We start from the raw sequence: 18,951 nt of genomic DNA, 5'->3' as shown, positions 1-18,951 counted from the left end.
CAAATGGCAGAGGCGGAAATCAGGAGGCTGGACAGTGAAGGAATCAAATCATGCAGTTTGCAGAATGGGCAGCACTGTTTGTAGTGATTGTGAAGCCTGATGGTTCAATTCGCCTTTGTAGGGATTTTAAGCAAATGGTAAACTGGTTCTCACACCTGGATATATATACCCAATCCCTCGTGTAGAAGACTTGTATGCAAAGTTGATGGGGGAGCTGTCCTGTACAAAGTTCAACATGAGCCACACTGACCTGCAATTGCGACTGGTTGAGGATTATCGGAAGTACGCCACAATTAATACCCATGAGGGTTTATACCAATATAAAAGACTGCCATTTGGCATGTCATCAGCCTGCACCCTTATCCAGCGGATCATGGAGATCGTTTAACAATGGATACCCCAGGTTGCCATTTATCTGGATTACACAATAACAGGGAGCACTTGGAGAACTTGGACATAGTGTTTTAATGTTTCTCCCATGCAGGTGTGCGCCTTAGAAGGGAAAAATGTATGCTCCAGGCACCTCAAGTGGTCTACTTGGGTTACAGAGTTGACAAAACCAGCTTACACCCATTGGAGGATAAGGTGAGGGCAATCAAAGGAGCACAAGCTTCCACGTCCACACCACAGCTTAGGTCTTTCCTTGGATTAGTGAATTATTATGGAAAATTCACATGTAACCTGGCCTCCGTCTTGGCATCCTTACAGCTGCTATTGAAAAAGGGTCAGCCTTGGAAATTGTCACACAGCCAAGAAGTCACTTTTAGGGAAGTGAAATAGCAGCTATCGTCATCTAAGGTGTTGGCCTACTACAATCCAAAACGAGAGGTAGTACTGACATGTGATGCCTCCCCATACGGCGTTGGGGTAGTGTTGGCTCACTGGTGGCCCAATTGAGAGGAACACCTGATAGCGTATGCTTCCTGGACATTGGTTGATGCCCAATGCAAATATGCCCAGATAGAGAAGGAAGGTTTGGCAGTCATTTTTGGTGTGAGAAAGTTCCACCAGTATCTTTACGGACGGGAATTTGTCGCAAGCCCCTGCTAGGGCTACTGAAGGAAGACAAGGCAATGCCACCCATATCTTCAAGCAGAATTCAGCATTGGGCATTTATTCTCAGCACATACAAGTACAAGTTAGAACACAGTCCAGGATGCCAAGTGGCTAATGTGGATGCCTTAAGCTGCCTCCCACTGGCAGATACAGGTCGTGCCTCCCCTGGAACAGTCCGTTTTGATTTTAAACTTCACGGACACTCTTCCAGTCACTACTGACAACATCTGTCTGTGGACAAAAAAAAAAGTTGTGTCTAAACAAAACTAAAACAACTGGTGGTAATGGGGGAAACAGAAGGGCCACTGGCTTTTCTTTCCTGGACCCTGCAAGGCCAGATCACTGTAGAGGATGGTTTATTACTGTTGGGAGCAAGGGTGATTGTATCAAGTAAAGGCCACTGCCAGATACTGGCTGAACTCCACAAGGGTCATCCAGGGGTTTCAAAGATGAACATGCTAGCAAGAAGCTATATCTGATGGCCAAGGTATGATGCCGACATAGCTGCATTGGTGGGGCAGTGCCCCGAGTGCCAACAGGGACAAAAATTACCACCAGCAATGCCCCAGCATTCATGGGAATGGCTGGGTAAACCCTGGACTCGGTTGCGACTTGACTATGCCGGTCCTTTCATGGGTTCAATGTTCATGGTCATTGTGGACACCCGTTCAAAGTGGTTGCATGTGCATAAAGTTCATTCGGCAAACTCAGGGATAACGATTGAGAAGCTGCGAGTATCGTTCACAATACATAAACTCCCCAAAGTATCAGTCACAGACAATGGGATGTCATTTACCAGCAGGGAATGTGAATATTTCCTTAAGTCAAATGGCATTCAGCACATAAGGACACCTCCATACCATCCATCGTCCAAAGATCTAGTGCAAAGAGTGGTCCAAATGTTGAAGGTAGGCTTAAAGAAGCAGCCCCCAGCACCACTTGATACCAAGCTGTCCTGGTTGTGGTTCGATGATAGGGCCATTCCACATGCAACAACAGGGAAAACTCCAAAGCTGCTGATGGGGAGAAGACTCTGCACCTGGTTAAACCTGATATTTCCAAACCTGGTTACGGGGGGGTGCTGGGTGGGAGGTGAAATAGCAGCCAGAACGCCAATGCCAGTCAGATGCCTGCTCTAAGCAAGAGAGGCGATTTAATTTGGTGCCTGAACCATGGAAATGGCCCTTTATGGGTATGAGGCAAGGTTGACACGAGGTCAGGTCCCATGACTTACAAAGTTTGGGTAGATGATACAGCCTTGAACAAACATATGGATTACCTGAAAGCTGTTAGCCCGTAAACGGGTCAGGAGCAGAACATACCTGGTGCCTCAGAGCAGCCAGAAGACCTGTCAGAAACTGTAGGTTCTCCCCCTCTGTCTAGTGTCGAGGAAACCTCAAAGTCCAAGATGGAAAGAGCCTCGAAACCATTACCCCCGAAAGAAGAGGAAACTCTCCTGAGATGCTCCAGATGCAAAGGGTGGTCTACGGTCCGGTACATTCTGCCTGTGTCAGAGCCCGAGTCAGAGGAACCGGACCTGGAGTGAAAACGTCGCAAGAAAAGCTACAAGAGAAAGACCAGGGCTACATCCCCTGACTTTGGGAGTCGGTGGGGAGGGTGGGATGTGGAGGGCTGTAGTGATTGGAACCAGGTGGAGCTCATTGACTGAGGTCATTGATTGGGATTGTTAACTTTGGTCAAATTAGAAAATCTCTGGCTGACCAATATAAACAGGAGATTTGGAATCTCCTCAGTTCAGGGGACTGATTCTGGAGCTGGCTGGCCACAGCTAGTGTACTGCGCACAAGTAAATAAAGCTTGACTTGGTGATGGGATAGTGGCCCCTGTGCAGTTATTTCACTTATATTCTACCTCATCTGACATTATGCGCATAACCAATGTTTTCCTATTTTCTAAATCATTATATTTGCTTGCTGAATCATTAAGTATACTGTAAAAAGTGGCTATAAATTCTCCTGAAATTAATGAAAATGTATTGTATTGCTGTCTTGAAATCTACATTTATAGAAATCCATAATGTCAAAGTCAAGTAATACACCACATGCCTTGTTTTGTCTGTAGCAATGTCTCTCAGAAACATCATGGTATTTTTGTTTCTCTTGTCAACCATGCCCAGCCAAATGTGCTACAATAACTACAACAGTATGAAAGCATGCTATTATAAAGCAATCTTACTTGTAGGAATAGCAATGAACTTGTCTTAATAAGTTCATCTAAAGTCTTGAAAACAAAAGAGAATTGCAGCAAGAGGCAAACACGAGATGCTATGTACCAGTATCAAGAACCGGTTTGCTCCCAGGCAATGAGATAAATGGATCTCCAGAGACAAAGAGGTGCTCACTGGCTACGTTCCCAAAATTACATTGTTTTGGAAGTGAAGTTGAATGGAGACTATCCATACTATTATGAGAAATGCTGCATGTTTTGTTGATGAACATATCTGTATGCATGAGTATGCTAATTATACACATATACACTGTTAGTGATAAATATGGATTATTAAATTTCATTATCTGATTGTTGCACTAGGAACTTTAAGGATGAAATAGCTTTTGCAAAGGAAGAATCGTGGACATAAAATGACTACAGTGATCACATGACCACAGCCTGACGCAAGCTTCAGGAGACCCATATTCAGCTAAAGATATTGAAATCAGCATCATAACATTCACATTTTGTGTTTTAATTCACATGTATGACAATTTCACACACTGGAAGGCAAACTATTCATCGACCAGTTAGCAAGTTTTGGAAAGTCAATGGAGCTAGGCTAAGGAATATACAATGAACTATATTTCAACAGGTACTCTTGAGCAGAAGATGTGAGAGAAAAGAAAATGCATTTGTAGACAAGAACTGGAATTTACTGCCACCCCAGCCAAACACCCCAAGGATGTTTCTCTCATCATCCCAGAAAACAGTACCCAGTGTAAAATCAAATTGGGAAAATAACCATTTACTGAGAATTCAAAAGATATCAAGCTTTGCCACTGCTGAGGATATCAGTCAACATTAAACAGCTGTGGTCTTAGATTATAAGACCTCAAACATACTGGAGCTCTCTGTGTTCTCCCTGTCTTCCCTTTTAAAACTATTACCCATGTTTGTTTATTATTGACTTTGTATCTATTTGGGATTAGCAGATAATACAAATATTGCTTTTTTGCTTGTTGCTACATTAGATATTTACTAGAGTTAGGTATAACCTTATGCTAAAAAGAAAATAAATCTTTGATGCAGCCAGAGAGAGTATTGAGAGGGGAGCCAATTCACTCCTACTGCCACAAGTCTGAAAAGAGAGTTGACCTTTTCTTGAAATGTTCTAGCACAGTATATAGGCAGAATGGGAGTCATGTCTATTTCTGGATATTTAGTGTAGCTATATACAATGACATTCCAAACAGTAAAAATGATCTGTACTTAAATTTCTAGGAAACAACAGCATGTGCAGAATATAACAGGACATGTATTTCATTGTATGTGTAGACTACAGCAGCATAACAAATTTCTGATAGAATAAGGTAGACATCGAAAAGTGAGCCACTGCTGTCATTCAATCTGTATTTTGTTCAGTATAGGTTGTCTTAAACTCATATGACCATGACTTCGAGAAATCATATCAAACAGTGGCACTTGAAATACTAAATTACTCGTTAATTTATTTTAGACAGATCGAAACCACAACAAAGTAATTGGTGAAATGGTAATTTACTGCCTGAATGCTAATTCATTTTGCCTGCAATCAATAACATAAATTGCACCTTAATAGTAATGTAAAAGTAACCATTCCATTATGAACATTAACCAGGAACAAAAAACGTGGCAAGCAGTAAGTAATACCCCCCAAAATATTAAAATGGACAGTGTTTTCAAGAATGACTTTCAATTAATTACCTTTTGGAATATTGCACATAAGATTGAGAGGACTTCAAGGGGTAATGGTGAGAAGATGTTTCTACTAATAAGGGAATCTTAAACAAGGGGTCATAGTCACAGAATAAGAGAACGCTCAGTTAAAAGTGAAATATAATGGAGTTTCTTCCCCCAAAAAGTGGTGAATTCCTGGAATTATTTACTCCAGAGAGTTGTAGAGGCTAGTCCACTGAAAGTATACAAATAGATGACTGAAATCTCAGAAAGGTGAAGGCTACAATGATTAGAGACAGATGAAACAGAGAGACAAAGCGCGAGAGAGCGTGAGTGCGCGCGTGCAAGAGAGAGCAAAGTGAGAGAGAGCGACCGTGAGAGAGCGTGAACGCGCCAGACAGACTGACACAGGTGTTGCTTGTAAGTCCATTTTTTTGTCATCTCTGCTCTGCTGCTTAAATACAGCCATTGAAATATAGTTCAGTATTCAATCTGGAGTCCACTTCCTTTCTTCCCCCCCAAGCTGGATGATCTGCAGGTGAGTTTCATCTAATTTGGAACTTCTGGAAAGGTGTGAATCAACCAAGAAATATAGATTTGAGTTTTAATGCCTTTTATAAAAATGGTAATTTTGGCTTGAGCTGATCAGGTGATCACAGCATGATTTGAGGTCAGTAATTGTCCTCTTCTAAAAGATACTTCGTCCATGAAGGGTTAAAGTATTAAAATCAGATGTTGAAAGACAAATATTGATATTCTGCTTTATTATCATCAGAAATCTTACTTCTAAAACATATTACTCCAAACTTTCTACATGGACCTCTATACTAACCTGTATCCCAATGTGCCCCATAACCATTCATGCATCACCTCATTTTCAGTGACCTATATAGGCTCACAGTTTAGCAATGCCTCAATATTAAAATTATCCCTTTTTCAAACCTCTCATGGCCTCACCTCTCATTATTTCTGCAATCAACTACAACCTCTCAGTCCTGTAACTTGGCTTTCTATAGAATTTTATAAAATAACTTCAGACACTAATTTTTTCCTCCAATTTCCTAAGGAATTCTTGGTTGCAAACCCTTGGGTTCAACCAGTCTATGCTGACCACAATCTCAAACTAAACTAGTCCCATCTGCCTGCACTTGGCATTTCCCTCCAAACATTTCTTATTCATATTTATACAAATGTCTTTTAAAAATTGTAACGTTACTAACATCCACCTCTTCCTCTGAAAGTTCATTCCACACATGAACCACTCACTCTGTAAAAATGTTGCCCATATCTTTTTTTTTAAATCTCTCTCCTCTACACCCCTCATGATTTTATAAACCTTTATAGTTTAAAATTTTAGGTCATCCCTAAACTTCCTACACTCTAGTGAAAAAAAAAGTCCCAGCCTATTCAGCCTCTCCTTATAACTTAAACCCTCCATTCCCAGCAACATCCAGGTAAATCATTTCTATACCGTCTCCAGCTTAATATCCTTCCAATACTGGGTGACCAGAACTGGACGCAGTAATCCAGAAGAGGCCTCACCAACATCTTGTACAGCCTCAACATGATGGCCTGACTCCTGTACCCAAAGAGACAAAAAAAAAACTGCAGATGCTGGAATCCAGGTAGACAAACAGGAGGATGGAAGAACACAGCAAGCCAGGCAGCATCTGGAGGAGTCCTGAAGAAGGGTAATACTCAAAACATTGACTGCTCCTTTCTTCCAGATGTTGCCTGGCTTGCTGTGTTCCTATACTCAAAGGTCTGAGCAATGAAGCCATATGTTCTGAACACCTTAACTACCCTGTCTACACGTGACACAAACTTCATAGAATTATGTACCTGAATCCCTAGGTCTCTCTGTTCTACACCGCTACCCAGGGCTTTACTTTTAATTGTATAGGTCCTGACCTTGTTTGTATACCAAAGTGTAATAACCTGCATTTATCCAAATTGAACTCCATCTACCACTCTTCAGCCCATTGACCCAATTGATCAAAGTCTTTTTGTAGATAACCTTCTTCATTGTCCACTATACCACCAATTTTGGTGTCATCAGTAAAATGACAAACACTTGTCTCTTAAAATCAAGGCAAACTGCAATTTTGCAGTTCATAACAAAAATATGGAGCTGCTTGATAAGCAATTGTATGATTTTAAGTGGCAATGAACTAACCCAGCATTATGGCTTCAACAGCCAACACCCAGATTTCTATGCAAATCAGGTAAGAACCAGAAAGGAAGTGCCTCTTTAATGAAATTGACAGGCCAGGAAACTTTCAATGAGACTCAAGTCGCAGCCTAACCTTTTTATAAAATCTGATGCACACAGCACTTCTTCTGGTGTGCTCTCACTTGGTGAGTTCACATTGCATTCCACCCAGCTTTGCCTGCCTTTTCCTCCGATCAGTCTCCAGTATGGCTCAGAAGCAGCTTACACAGCTCTACTTTGCATCTCTGAAGATGGACAAAAGCGCAGCAACACCAACAATAGCACAAAATGCTTTCACTTTACCAATAAGCCATTCTACAGACCAGATAGGTTGGACAGAGATACAGCTCAGAGGACCCCCTGTACAGGGTCCACAAAGAGAGAATGACCTCTCTCAATATCTGTAAGCCTTAAAAAAAACACAGGTAGGCATGCCAAGTCACTGCTAATGTCTACAGTCTTTTGGAACAAGACCACCTATCCAGTTGACCAGGTGAACATACATTGCCATTGGCCATCGTTGAAGGGCAATCTATCCTGGATTCTCTACCTCTTCCTGGAATTCTCTGAATGTTCTTCCTTCAAGGAGAGAAAGCAGTTCTGAATAATGGTTGGCAATTAAACAACTCACTGGAGGTGGTGTTTCCACAAATATCCTGCTACATTGTTGACTGAATGAGGATTGATCCACTGGCTTGATAGTTATGGTTGAGTGGGGAAGGAAGAGGCATATTGTACTCGAGTAGGATTATGCTGCTGCCGATGGCGCACAGCACTTCATGGATGCCCAATTTTGAGTTGTTAGATTTATTCTAAGTCTGTCCCATTTTCCACAGTGATATTGCAACACAACACGATGCAAGTATCATCAATGTGACGGCAGTATTTTATCCCCACAAGGACTGTGCAGTGGTCACTCTTACTAATACTATCTTGGACAGATGCATCTGCAGCCAGCAGATTGGCAAGGACTTGTTGGTTCCCTCAACACCTGCTGCAGACCCAGTCTAGCAGCAATGTCCTTTAGGATTCGATCAGCACAATCAGTAGAGCTGCTGCCAAGCCACTCTTGGTGGTGGACATTGAAAGTCCCCACCCAGAGTACATTCTGCACTTTTGCCAACCTCAATGCTTCCAAGTGCTGTTCAACAGGGAGTAATACTGATTGATCAGTCAAGGGAGGACAGTACATGGTAACCAGAAGGAGGTTTCCTTGCCCATATTTGATCTGATGCTATGAAGGTCATTGGGCTCATCTTTTACCCATATTACCACATGTACAACTTATTTCTAACACCCAGAGTTAACATGTATTATAGATGGTATTACTGTTCAAATGTTGTATAGTAAAGCTTATTGTTTTGTTCAAAACTATGGAATCACATGGTTTTGTTCTTTTAGTAAGTCCACTGTGTCTCTCTCTTTGTCCACGTTAATAATAAAAATCACTGGTCCCTAGCCAAATCATAGCATAAATTTGGCAGTCTGGTCCAGGAGTTCTTATTTAAGTTGGATTTAAATTCTTATTGCTTGTGGCATGATAATCTGATCTGCTGGTACATGAAACTGAAACATGATTAAACAATTTAATGTGAATAGGTCTTTTGATTTAGAAGTGAACTTTCAGGATCTTGCCAATGGTCACGTACGAGTCTCTCAAACACAAGTTTACTGGAGATTAAAGACTAAAGAATTATTTATCAGTATTGATTGTGTACCAACTTGTGGTCAAGCACAAAAACTAGAGATAAATAATGTACGCCAAGTTTGCAACACTTTTTAATAAGACATGTTTACCATGGGCAGGTGATGCCATATATTTAAATTTGAAGTAAAAAATTAGTTAAATCTTTGTTTTCTATAAATATTTTCTTGAAAACAATGCAACTACATATTTACTGACTATCCATTTTGACAAATGCACTGTCATTTCATCTGCTCCACAAATGCAAACTGCATACAGTTTTCTGAACGTACCAGTATCACAGAGTACAGCTATTTTTCCTTCAAAGTGTGACTGCTCACTTAAGGCATTAATTCAGAAAGAAGATCCATGCTTCTAACTTTTTCAAACATTTGTAATATTAGCAGATAATGGAAGAGTGCCAATTGACCAGATGAAATCACTCTTATCTATGACCTAGAAATGCTCCACTAATACAAGTTAGGTTATCTTACCAATTATCTGATTTTCATAATTAGGAGATGTATTACAGAGATTAAAATGCAACTACTAAGTAATGTAATGAATCCTAGTTACAATAGTTAGCAAGTGAACAGGATGCACAGTGCAGCGCATACCTCCACAACTCTTCTTTAACTTAATGCAATTACAATTGCACAGTTCTTCTGTGAAGCTTTTCCCTATCTGGTTGATGCTCTGTAACTACAACATGGAAAAAAGTAATAATGTTTATTAAGAGCTTCCATCTCACTGAGGAGGTGTCAAGTCAATTTGTAACCAACAACCTGTGCTACAAACGCTACTCACATTTTGACAACTATGACAAATCGTACCACAGCAGTTAAGACAATTACAAAATTCTAAAACAATTCTTAACATTTAAAAAAAAACTCGTTCATGCTATCCATTAATGTTAACTGGTCCTATAAAAGGTTTCAGTATTCAGATCTGCTCCTAAAACTAATCCGTTCTTCCCTGGTCCAAACCCTATCATATATGACCCATGTTCAAATTTTGTTAAAATCCTTCCATTAATTTTGAGACATATTGTTTATAAACAAGGTGAGAACATTGCATCAACCAACTTTCGGTGACAAAGATAACTAATCTTCAGTTAATTCATTAGTGAAAAAAGTCAGTTTAGTCAATTCCTAAAACATCCAAAATGTTTATTTTTGGACTATAAGGATTCTGGTTTTACCGTAGCAAAAGTATTGCAGATGCTAGAAATCCAAACTAAAAATAGAAAATGCTAGAGAAATGCAGCTGGTCTGGCAGTATCTGTGGTGAGAGAAAAACAAAGTCAACACTGAGTCCAAAGACACAGTTCCAAAGTAGAGTATTTGGATGCGAAATGTTAACTCTGCCGACCAACCACAACATCCATAATTCTGCTATAACAAGGTGTGGAGAGTTTTCTGAAGATGGGTCCAGACCCGAAACTTCAGCTTTCCTGCTCCTCTGATGCTGCCTGGCCTGCAGTGTTCATCCAGCTCCACACCTTGTTATCTCAGACTCCAGCATCAGCAGTTCCTACCATCTCATCCATAACTCTGCTTCCTTCTTCACAGATACTGCCAGACCAGCTGAGTTTCTTTGGCACTTTTATTTTTATTTCTGGTTTTATTGTATCTTTTATAAATTAACTACGTATGGCAGGACTTTTTGTATGATGGGGTTTTCTGCCCACCACCCAAAAAGTTAATGTGGAACACATAGCCAATCTTAGCAGCCCTGCAGCCATTTTAAGCTCTATGGAGTGTTAATTGACTGGAGACAGAACTTCTCCACATTCCGGTAGAAGTCCAACCTCAAAAGGGCTGCTAGCCAATTTGTGTTGCTACATTTAGTGATTTATAAATTTTAATCATGTGTAATCTAATGCCTCACATTTCAATCACCCTGACTAGTGATGTTGCATGTTAATGATCTTGTGCATTGATTAATGGACAATAGCAAAATTATTTGTGCTGCAGTGTTTTTCCATTCTGCTGTATTAATGTGAGAGTCTATGCAATATGACATGCTTTCCTTAAGTCATTTTTAAAAAAAAGCATTTTTTTGAGCTCAGTATGCTACATTTACTAAAATAAATACAAAGAACTGTGGATGCTGAAAATCTGAAATAAAAACAGTGCTGGAGAAACAAAAAAGATCTGGTGCAAAAACAGAGATAATGTATTGAGTCCAAGTACTCTTTGTCAGAGCTACACTTAATAAGAGTAAATGTAGCATACATGTAGCAGAGGTTTGGAAAATTGAACTCTTTTGCAATTTCAAATTAATTCATTACCGTTTCTCCCATTTCATTTGACTTTGCTTTAGAAGGAAGTAATATAAGGTGTTTACGCAACCTACCATAATGAAATCATGTACTCTGTTGTGTCTTTTTGGTATTAATCCTTGGCAATTGGTTTCTGTTTTAGAATCAGTTTTTAAAGCACTGCATATCCAATTTAACGAGTTCTTTATTTGACAGGTCATTCAGACAGAGGAACGTAAACAAATAAATCACCAAAACTAACAAACCATACATTTAAACCAATAAATTTCATGGCTTAAATTCACCTAAGCAGCAAAGTGAACTGACTGATGCAAAAAAAAGTTAGCAAACGAAAGCAAACTTTTGATAACTGTAAAATTTTACATACCAATATTGTAAACCATTTTGGAAAACAAATTGCCTTTATTTTCTAAATTGCATGGTGATTTAGAACACTGAAGTAGTTGAAAACTAAAAACAATGAAAAGATGATCTTAAAGTAATTAAAAATTTAAGATCAAAATGAAACCAAAATCATGAATAAGGCAATTTTTGAAATGGTATAGTATTCTGATTTTCCTACTACCTCAAAGGGATCAAATTTGCAATTTGATTTGGGAATTTATTTTTAAAATTACCTGCTAGATTTAAAACTTACCTATACTTAATTGTTGAGAATTTACAAAAGAAAGACAAGTTACAAATCTTGTATTCAAGATGAAAATAAATACAAGAAAGGGCACAAAAAGACCAACTGGCTCATGAAGTCTATTCTATGCAATCAAGGTACATCTTTTGTGACCCCATTTCTCTCAACTTCGCTTCCCCACAATATTGTGGGACAGAAAATGAAATAGAAAATACACTCAAACTAAATGATGCAAAAGTAAGCTGTTCTCCGACACTGCCTGCCCCCACCCCCGTCAAAAAGTATCAAACGAGCTCCAGAACACTTAATGCTGCTAATTACAGTCGCCAGATATTGGTAATGGTATTCAAAAGTGTTAGAAGCAAATGGCAAAATGCTATGCTACATTCTTATTGAAGCAAAGTTATTAACACTATTACAATTTGTAGTTTGATTAGATTGATTAATGTGAAAATCTAAAGAATATGAAGCTGAATATATTTTGATTAAATTTTTGTTCTTATTAAGTAACAATAAACAATTGTATTTTGGTCAACCTATCCTGACAGATATTGTACACTTCATCTTCGGAAAATATTTCATTGAAGCTATTGTAAGTCAACAAATACAGAAGAAACATTTAAGCAAGCATGCACACAACTACTGGACAAGAAGCCACAGCACATTATGGACCACAAATGTCTAGTGTACGAACAATGCAATAGATGCAGTTCAAACCCACCTATCCGACAGATCTAGGGACTGCCTACTTTCAAGGGAATACTGACGACTGGTTAGCCTGCTAGAGTCTGACGCAGTCTCTAGATCACTGCGTCCATTTGTGGCAGAATCTACGCTATCATAGCGTCTACCAGAGAAAGTGGAAAGCACAAAGAGGAAGATCGTGAGGGAAAATTAAAAATACCAAAAAGTACTGTATACATTTTTATTGCATACACAACTGAGACAACTGTGCTTTATGGATCAGGATATAAATTTAAAATTACTTAAAATCTTTAGTGAAGCCAATGGGTTAGACAAACAAAGGAAGTTGGGGGTGTTGTATCAAAGAATTAGTTGTTCAACTATCACATCATTCTGCAGCAAAAACACCTAAGGAGGGCTTTCATCACCCAAACATGTAGATTTAACTTCTCAACTTTCATGTTAGAGATGCTTAGTCAAGTTTATTATGCAAAATGGATAATTTTGCTCATAAAGGGTAAATGCCAAAACAAATTTAATGGTCTAACACCAAGATTCATATTTTGTTTAATCATCACAATTTATCTCTTCTTGCTCTCTATTTAAAAATACAGTAGTCTCAGAACATAGTAAGCAATAGTCTTTCAGTTTCTAAAATACGACCACATTCTGTAAAAACTTTTGATTGACTATCAATTACATAGAAATTAAAAATATAACAATCTGCTATATAAAGATCGCTCACAATAATACACACATGGAATTGTTAATGCAAAGTCTTACTTCAGCATATTCCAGTTAATGGGAACAGTTGCTTAAAGGGCATAATCACAGATGCACAATTTCATGACTGTACAGTGTTCGCTGATAGTGAATGATCGACATAAGAGAATAAGATTGTTCCCATTAAGAGATTTGTTTGTGTATAAAAATTATAAATACATAACAATATACAAATTGATGCTATTTTCCAGTACAGTATATATGTATGTGTTATCTTTTATAAAATAAATTACACATCTTTCCAGTGTCTTGTACAATTATATTCTCTACATCAGACTCTACGAATATTCCCCAAAAATACAATGCTTTCTATCAAAATACCAGTTGAGTAATATTGTTATTCTATGGTTCAAAACAGCCCAAATCTTGTCCCCTTAAATACTTCTACCCGGTTAGTTTCCCAACATTAGCAGAAAATTTACTACATACTGATCTCCAATTGGGGAAAATCAGTGACAACACAGCTCTCCAGTGCAAACACAACCATGAAATTTATTAAATTACTGAATAACACATACATTATATATTATACATTACATCAAATAACAGGGAACCACCTAAGGAAAGCAAAAATCCATTTTTCAGAATTTGAAATGAATTTTAAACTTAATGTGCACTGTAAAAATAATAATTTGCAATATATCACACAAAATCTCTCATACGCGTGTTTAAACTAAGTTATGTCATTAGATCATATCCCAAGTTACCTGCAAGACCAAAATAATTAAAACTGTAAGTTTATAACCCTTATAAACATTAGATTTCAGTATCAAAACCAAGAAGATATAGCACAAATATAAATTGAACAGGTGAACTGCTGAATTATTTTATGCTGCAAGGACAATATCATTAAAAATATTTTTGAAATCTTTTAAATTTACAGCAACCCTATAATACATGAGGGGAGAAAATTAAAATAACATAAGCCTGTTCCACAACTTAATACCCTTATGACTGATCTTCTGTTTCAATTCCAATTTCCTGCCTGCTCCCCAAATCTTTTGATCAGACTTAGACATGCTTATTGGGAGATCTAAAACCATTCTGTGTAGATAATGCCAAAAGATTCACGACTCTCTGAGGGAAGAAATTCTCATCACAGTCCTAAATGATCAAATGAGTCTGCAGTTGCAGTTCCCCAGCCAGGTAAAATAACCCAAGTCCCCATGTTGGTGAGACCCCTTCAGAACGTTCCACATTTCAAGGATATTACCTCTAACCTTCAGAAAGTATAGGCCCAACTTGGTCAGAATCTCAGAGTCATACTGCATGGAAACAGACCCTCTGGTCCAACTAGTCCATGCTGACCATGTTCCAAACTAAATTAGTCCCACTTGCCTGCGTTTAGCCCATATCCCTCCCAATCCTTCCCATTCATGTACTCATCCAAATGGCTTTTAAATATTATGTTTGTACCTGTATCCACCACTTTCTCCAAAAATTCATTCCACACATGAATAACTCACTCTGTAAAAAAAAAAGTCCCTCATTTCCTTTTTAAAACTTTCTCCTCTCACCTTAAAAAAAATTTCCCCTAGTTTTGAACTCCCCCACCCTTGGGAAAAGACCCTTGCTATTCACCTTATCTATGCCTCTCATGAAGTCCCAGCCTATCCCTATAGCTCAAACCTTCCATTCCTGGCAACATCCCAGTAAAGATAACACAGTGTGGAGCTGGAGGAGCGCAGCAGGCCAGGCAGTATTAGAGGAGCAGGAAAGTTGACGTTTCAGAAATGGGCCATTTCTGAAGAAGGGTCCCGACCCAAAATGTCAACTTTCCTGTTTCTCTGATGCTGCCTGGTCTGCTGTGCTCCTCCAGCCTCACACAGTGTTATCTCTGACTCTAGCATCAGCAGTTCTTGTTATCTCTGAACATCCTGGTAAATCTTTTCTGAACTCTCTCCAATTTAATAATATCCTTCCTATAGCAAGGTGACCAGAACTGTACACAGTACTCCTGAATAGGCCTCACCAACGTCCTGTATGATCTCAACATAACATCCTAACTCCTATACTCAAAGAAAACAAAACAGAAATTGCTGGAAAAGCTCAGCAGGTCTGGCAGCATCTGTGAAGGAAAAAACAGAGTTAACATTTCAAGTCCAGTGACCTTTCCTCAGAACTATACTCAAAGGTCTGAGCAATGAAGGCAACCATGCTAAACACATTCTTAACCACAGTCTACCTGTGACACAAATTTCGAAGAATTACGTATCTGAACCCCTAGGTCTCTCTGTTCTACAACACTATCCAGGGATCAACCATTAATTGTACAAGTCTTGCCCTTGTTCTTTTTACCAAAATGCAATACCTTGTACTTATCCAAATTTAGCTCTATCTGCCATGCCTCAGCCCTTTGACCCAATTGGTCAAGATTTCTTGTCATCTTAGGTAACCTTCTTCACTGTTTGCTCTACCACCAATTTCATCAACTGACAAACCATGCCTGCTATATTCTCATGCAAATTGTTTATATAAATGACAAACAAAAGTGGACCCAGCACCAATCCCGGTGGAACACCATTGGTCACAGGCCTTCAGTCTGAAAAACAACCCTCCACCACCACCTTGTCTCCTACCAACCAGCCAATTTTGTATCCAGTTGGCAAGCTCATCACGAATCCTATTTGATCTAACTTTACTGATTAGTCTACTATGCAGAACCTTGTCAAAGGTTTTACTAAAGACCAAGTAAACAATGTCTATCGCTCTTCCCTCATCAAGCTTTTCAGTTACTTCCTCAATAAACTCAATCAACTTTGAGAGACATGATTCCCCTCGCACAAAACCATGCTGATTATCCCTAATCAGTCCTTGCTTCTCCAAACATATGTAAATCCTATCTTTCAGAATCACCTCCGACAGCATACCCACCATCGATGACAGGCTCACAGGTCTGTAGTTTCCAGGCTTCTCCTTACAGCCTCTCTTAAATAAAAGCACAACATTAGCTGCCCTCCAGTCCTCTGGCAACTTAACCATGGTTTTAGGTGATACAAATATTTCTGCTAGGGGCCCTGCAATTTCTTCCCTAACTTCCCACAACATCCTGGGATACATGACTGGTTTCAGAGATTTATCTGCCTTTATGTTTTCTAAGACATCCAGCACGTCCTCTTCTGTAATGCAAACTGTTTTTCAAAACATCAATATTTATTTTCCCAAGTTCTCTAGCCTCAATTTCCTTCTCCATTGTAAAAACTGACAAAATATTCATTCAGTATCTCTCCCATATCCTGAGGCTCAACACATAGATGACCTCATTGATCTTTAAGGGGCCCTATTCTCTCTTTAATTGCTTCTTTGCTCAATGTACTTGTAGAATCGCTTTGAATTATCCTTAACCTTATCTGACATGGCTGTCTCATATCACCTCTTTGCCCTCCTAATTGTCCTCTGAAGAATGCCTCTAAACTCTTTATACTCTTCAAGGGATTCAGTTGAACCCAGTTGTCCATATCTAAGAGATAGTAGGAACTGCAGATGCTGGAGAATCTGAGATAACAAGGTGTAGAGCTGGATGAACACAGCAGGCCAAGCAGCATCACAGGAGCAGGAAGGCTGACGTTTCGAGCCTAGACCCTTCTTCAGAAATGGGGAAGGGGAAGGGGGTTCTGAAATAAATAGGGAGAGAGGGGGAGGCGGATAGAAGATGAATAGAGGAGAAGATAGGTGGAGAGGAGACAGACCGGTCAAAGAGGCGAGGATGGAGCCAGTAAAGGTGAGTGTAGGTGGGGAGGTAGGGAGGAGATAGGTCAGTCCAGGGAGGACGGACAGGTCAAGAGGGCGGGATGAGGTTAGTAGGTAGGAGATGGGGCTGGGGCTTGAGGTGGGAGGAGGGGATAGGTGGGAGGAAGGACAGGTTAGGGAGGCGGGGACGAGCTGGGCTGGTTTTGGGATGCGGTAGGGAGAGGGGAGATTTTGAAGCTTGTGAAGTCCACATTGATACCATTGGGCTGCAGGGTTCCAAAACGAAATATGAGTTGCTGTTCCTGCAACCTTCTCCTGCAACCCATCTCCTACCTATTAACCTCATCCCGCCCCTTTGACCTGTCCGTCCTCCCTGGACTGACCTATCTCCTCCCTACCTCCCTACACTCACCTTTACTGGCTCCATCCCCGCCTCTTTGACCAGTCTGTCTCCTCTCCGCAACTCCGCCCACCGCAGCCGACGCAACTCCGCCCACAGCCAATGCCGACGTTGCTCCGCCCACTGCCTCCACAGCCAGCAGCTCCAGAGGAGACAGCAGCACCCAGCCCTGCCGAGTCTTCACCATCCCCCCCAGACCTCCCCCTTACTGAGGATGAATGGTCAGTCCTCAGTAAAGGGCTCACCTTTGTCCCCCTCCACCCACACATCAACGAATACCGGTCGCGTTTGGACACAGAGCAGTTTTTCCGCCGCCTCCGCCTCCGCACTTACTTCTTCAACCGTGAGCCTAACCCTCCCTCTACTGACCCCTTCTCCCGCCTCCAACACACCCCCTCCTCCTGGACACCACCCCAAGGCCTCCTACCCTCCCTCGACCTCTTCATCTCCAACTGCCGTCGTGACATCAATCGCCTCAACCTCTCCACCCCTCTCACCCACTCCAACCTCTCCACCCCTCTCACCCACTCCAACCTCTCCCCCGCAGAACGTGCAGCCCTCCGCTCCAATCCCAACCTCACCATAAAACCCGCGGACAAGGGAGGCACAGTTATAGTATGGCGCACGGACCTCTACATCGTCGAGGCCAGACGCCAACTCTCTGACACGTCCTCCTACCACCCCCTTGATCATGACCCCACCCCCAACGACCAAACCATCATCTCCCAAACCATCCACAACCTCATCACTTCAGGTGACCTCCCACCCACAGCCTCCAACCTCATCGTTCCCCAACCCCGCACCGCCCGCTTCTATCTCCTTCCCAAAATCCACAAACCTGTCGACCCATTGTCTCTGCCTGCTCCTGCCCCACTGAACTTATCTCCAACTATCTGGACTCTATTTTCTCCCCCTTGGTCCAGGAACTCCCTACCTACGTCTGTGATACCACCCACACCCTCCACCTCCTCCAGAACTTCCAATTCCCCGGTCCCCAACACCTCATCTTTACCATGGACGTCCAGTCCCTAGACACCTGCATTCCCCATACAGATGGCCTAAAGGCCCTCCGCTTCTTCCTGTCCCGCAGGCCCAACCAGTACCCCTCCACTGACACCCTCATCCACTTGGCCGAACTCGTCCTCACCCTCAACAACTTCTCCTTCAATTCCGCCCACTTCCTACAGACAAAGGGGGTGGCCATGGGTACCCGCATGGGCCCAAGCTATGCCTGCCTCTTTGTAGGTTACGTGGAACAATCCCTCTTCCGTACCTACACTGGCCCTAAACCCCACTTCTTCCTCCGTTACAATGATGACTGTATTGGCGCCGCCTCGTGCTCCCACGAGGAGCTCGAACAGTTCATCCACTTCACCAACCCCTTCCACCCCAACCTTAAGTTCACCTGGATCATCTCTAATACCTCTCTCTCTTTCCTGGACCTCTCGGTCTCCATCTCCAGCAACCACCTAGAAACCGATATCCATTTCAAGCCCACCGACTCCCACAGCTACCTAGAATACACCTCCTCCTACCCACCTTCCTGCAAAAATGCCATCCCCTATTCCCAATTCCTTCACCTCCGCTACATCTGCTCCCAGGATGAGGCATTCCACTCCCACACATCTCAGATGTCCTCGTT

The 18,951-nt window shown here is 41.0% G+C and overlaps 1 protein-coding gene across 1 annotated transcript in view; it reads right to left on the bottom strand.

Annotated features, from left to right (window-relative positions):
- Positions 1-18,951, bottom strand: part of LOC109931109 (protein unc-13 homolog A) — a 342,784-nt gene that overhangs the window by 243,709 nt on the left and 80,124 nt on the right. The window contains exon 10 of the mRNA XM_048613913.1: positions 12,474-12,599. Coding sequence (XP_048469870.1) covers positions 12,474-12,599 — 126 coding nt within the window. The remainder of the gene's footprint in view (positions 1-12,473; positions 12,600-18,951) is intronic.

The sequence above is a fragment of the Rhincodon typus genome, chromosome 29 (genome assembly GCF_021869965.1).
Source record: "Rhincodon typus isolate 14 chromosome 29, sRhiTyp1.1, whole genome shotgun sequence".
Classification (NCBI taxonomy): domain Eukaryota; kingdom Metazoa; phylum Chordata; class Chondrichthyes; order Orectolobiformes; family Rhincodontidae; genus Rhincodon; species Rhincodon typus.
The sequence above is the reverse complement of the archived record's forward strand: the minus strand, read 5'-3'. Positions and strand labels throughout refer to the sequence as shown.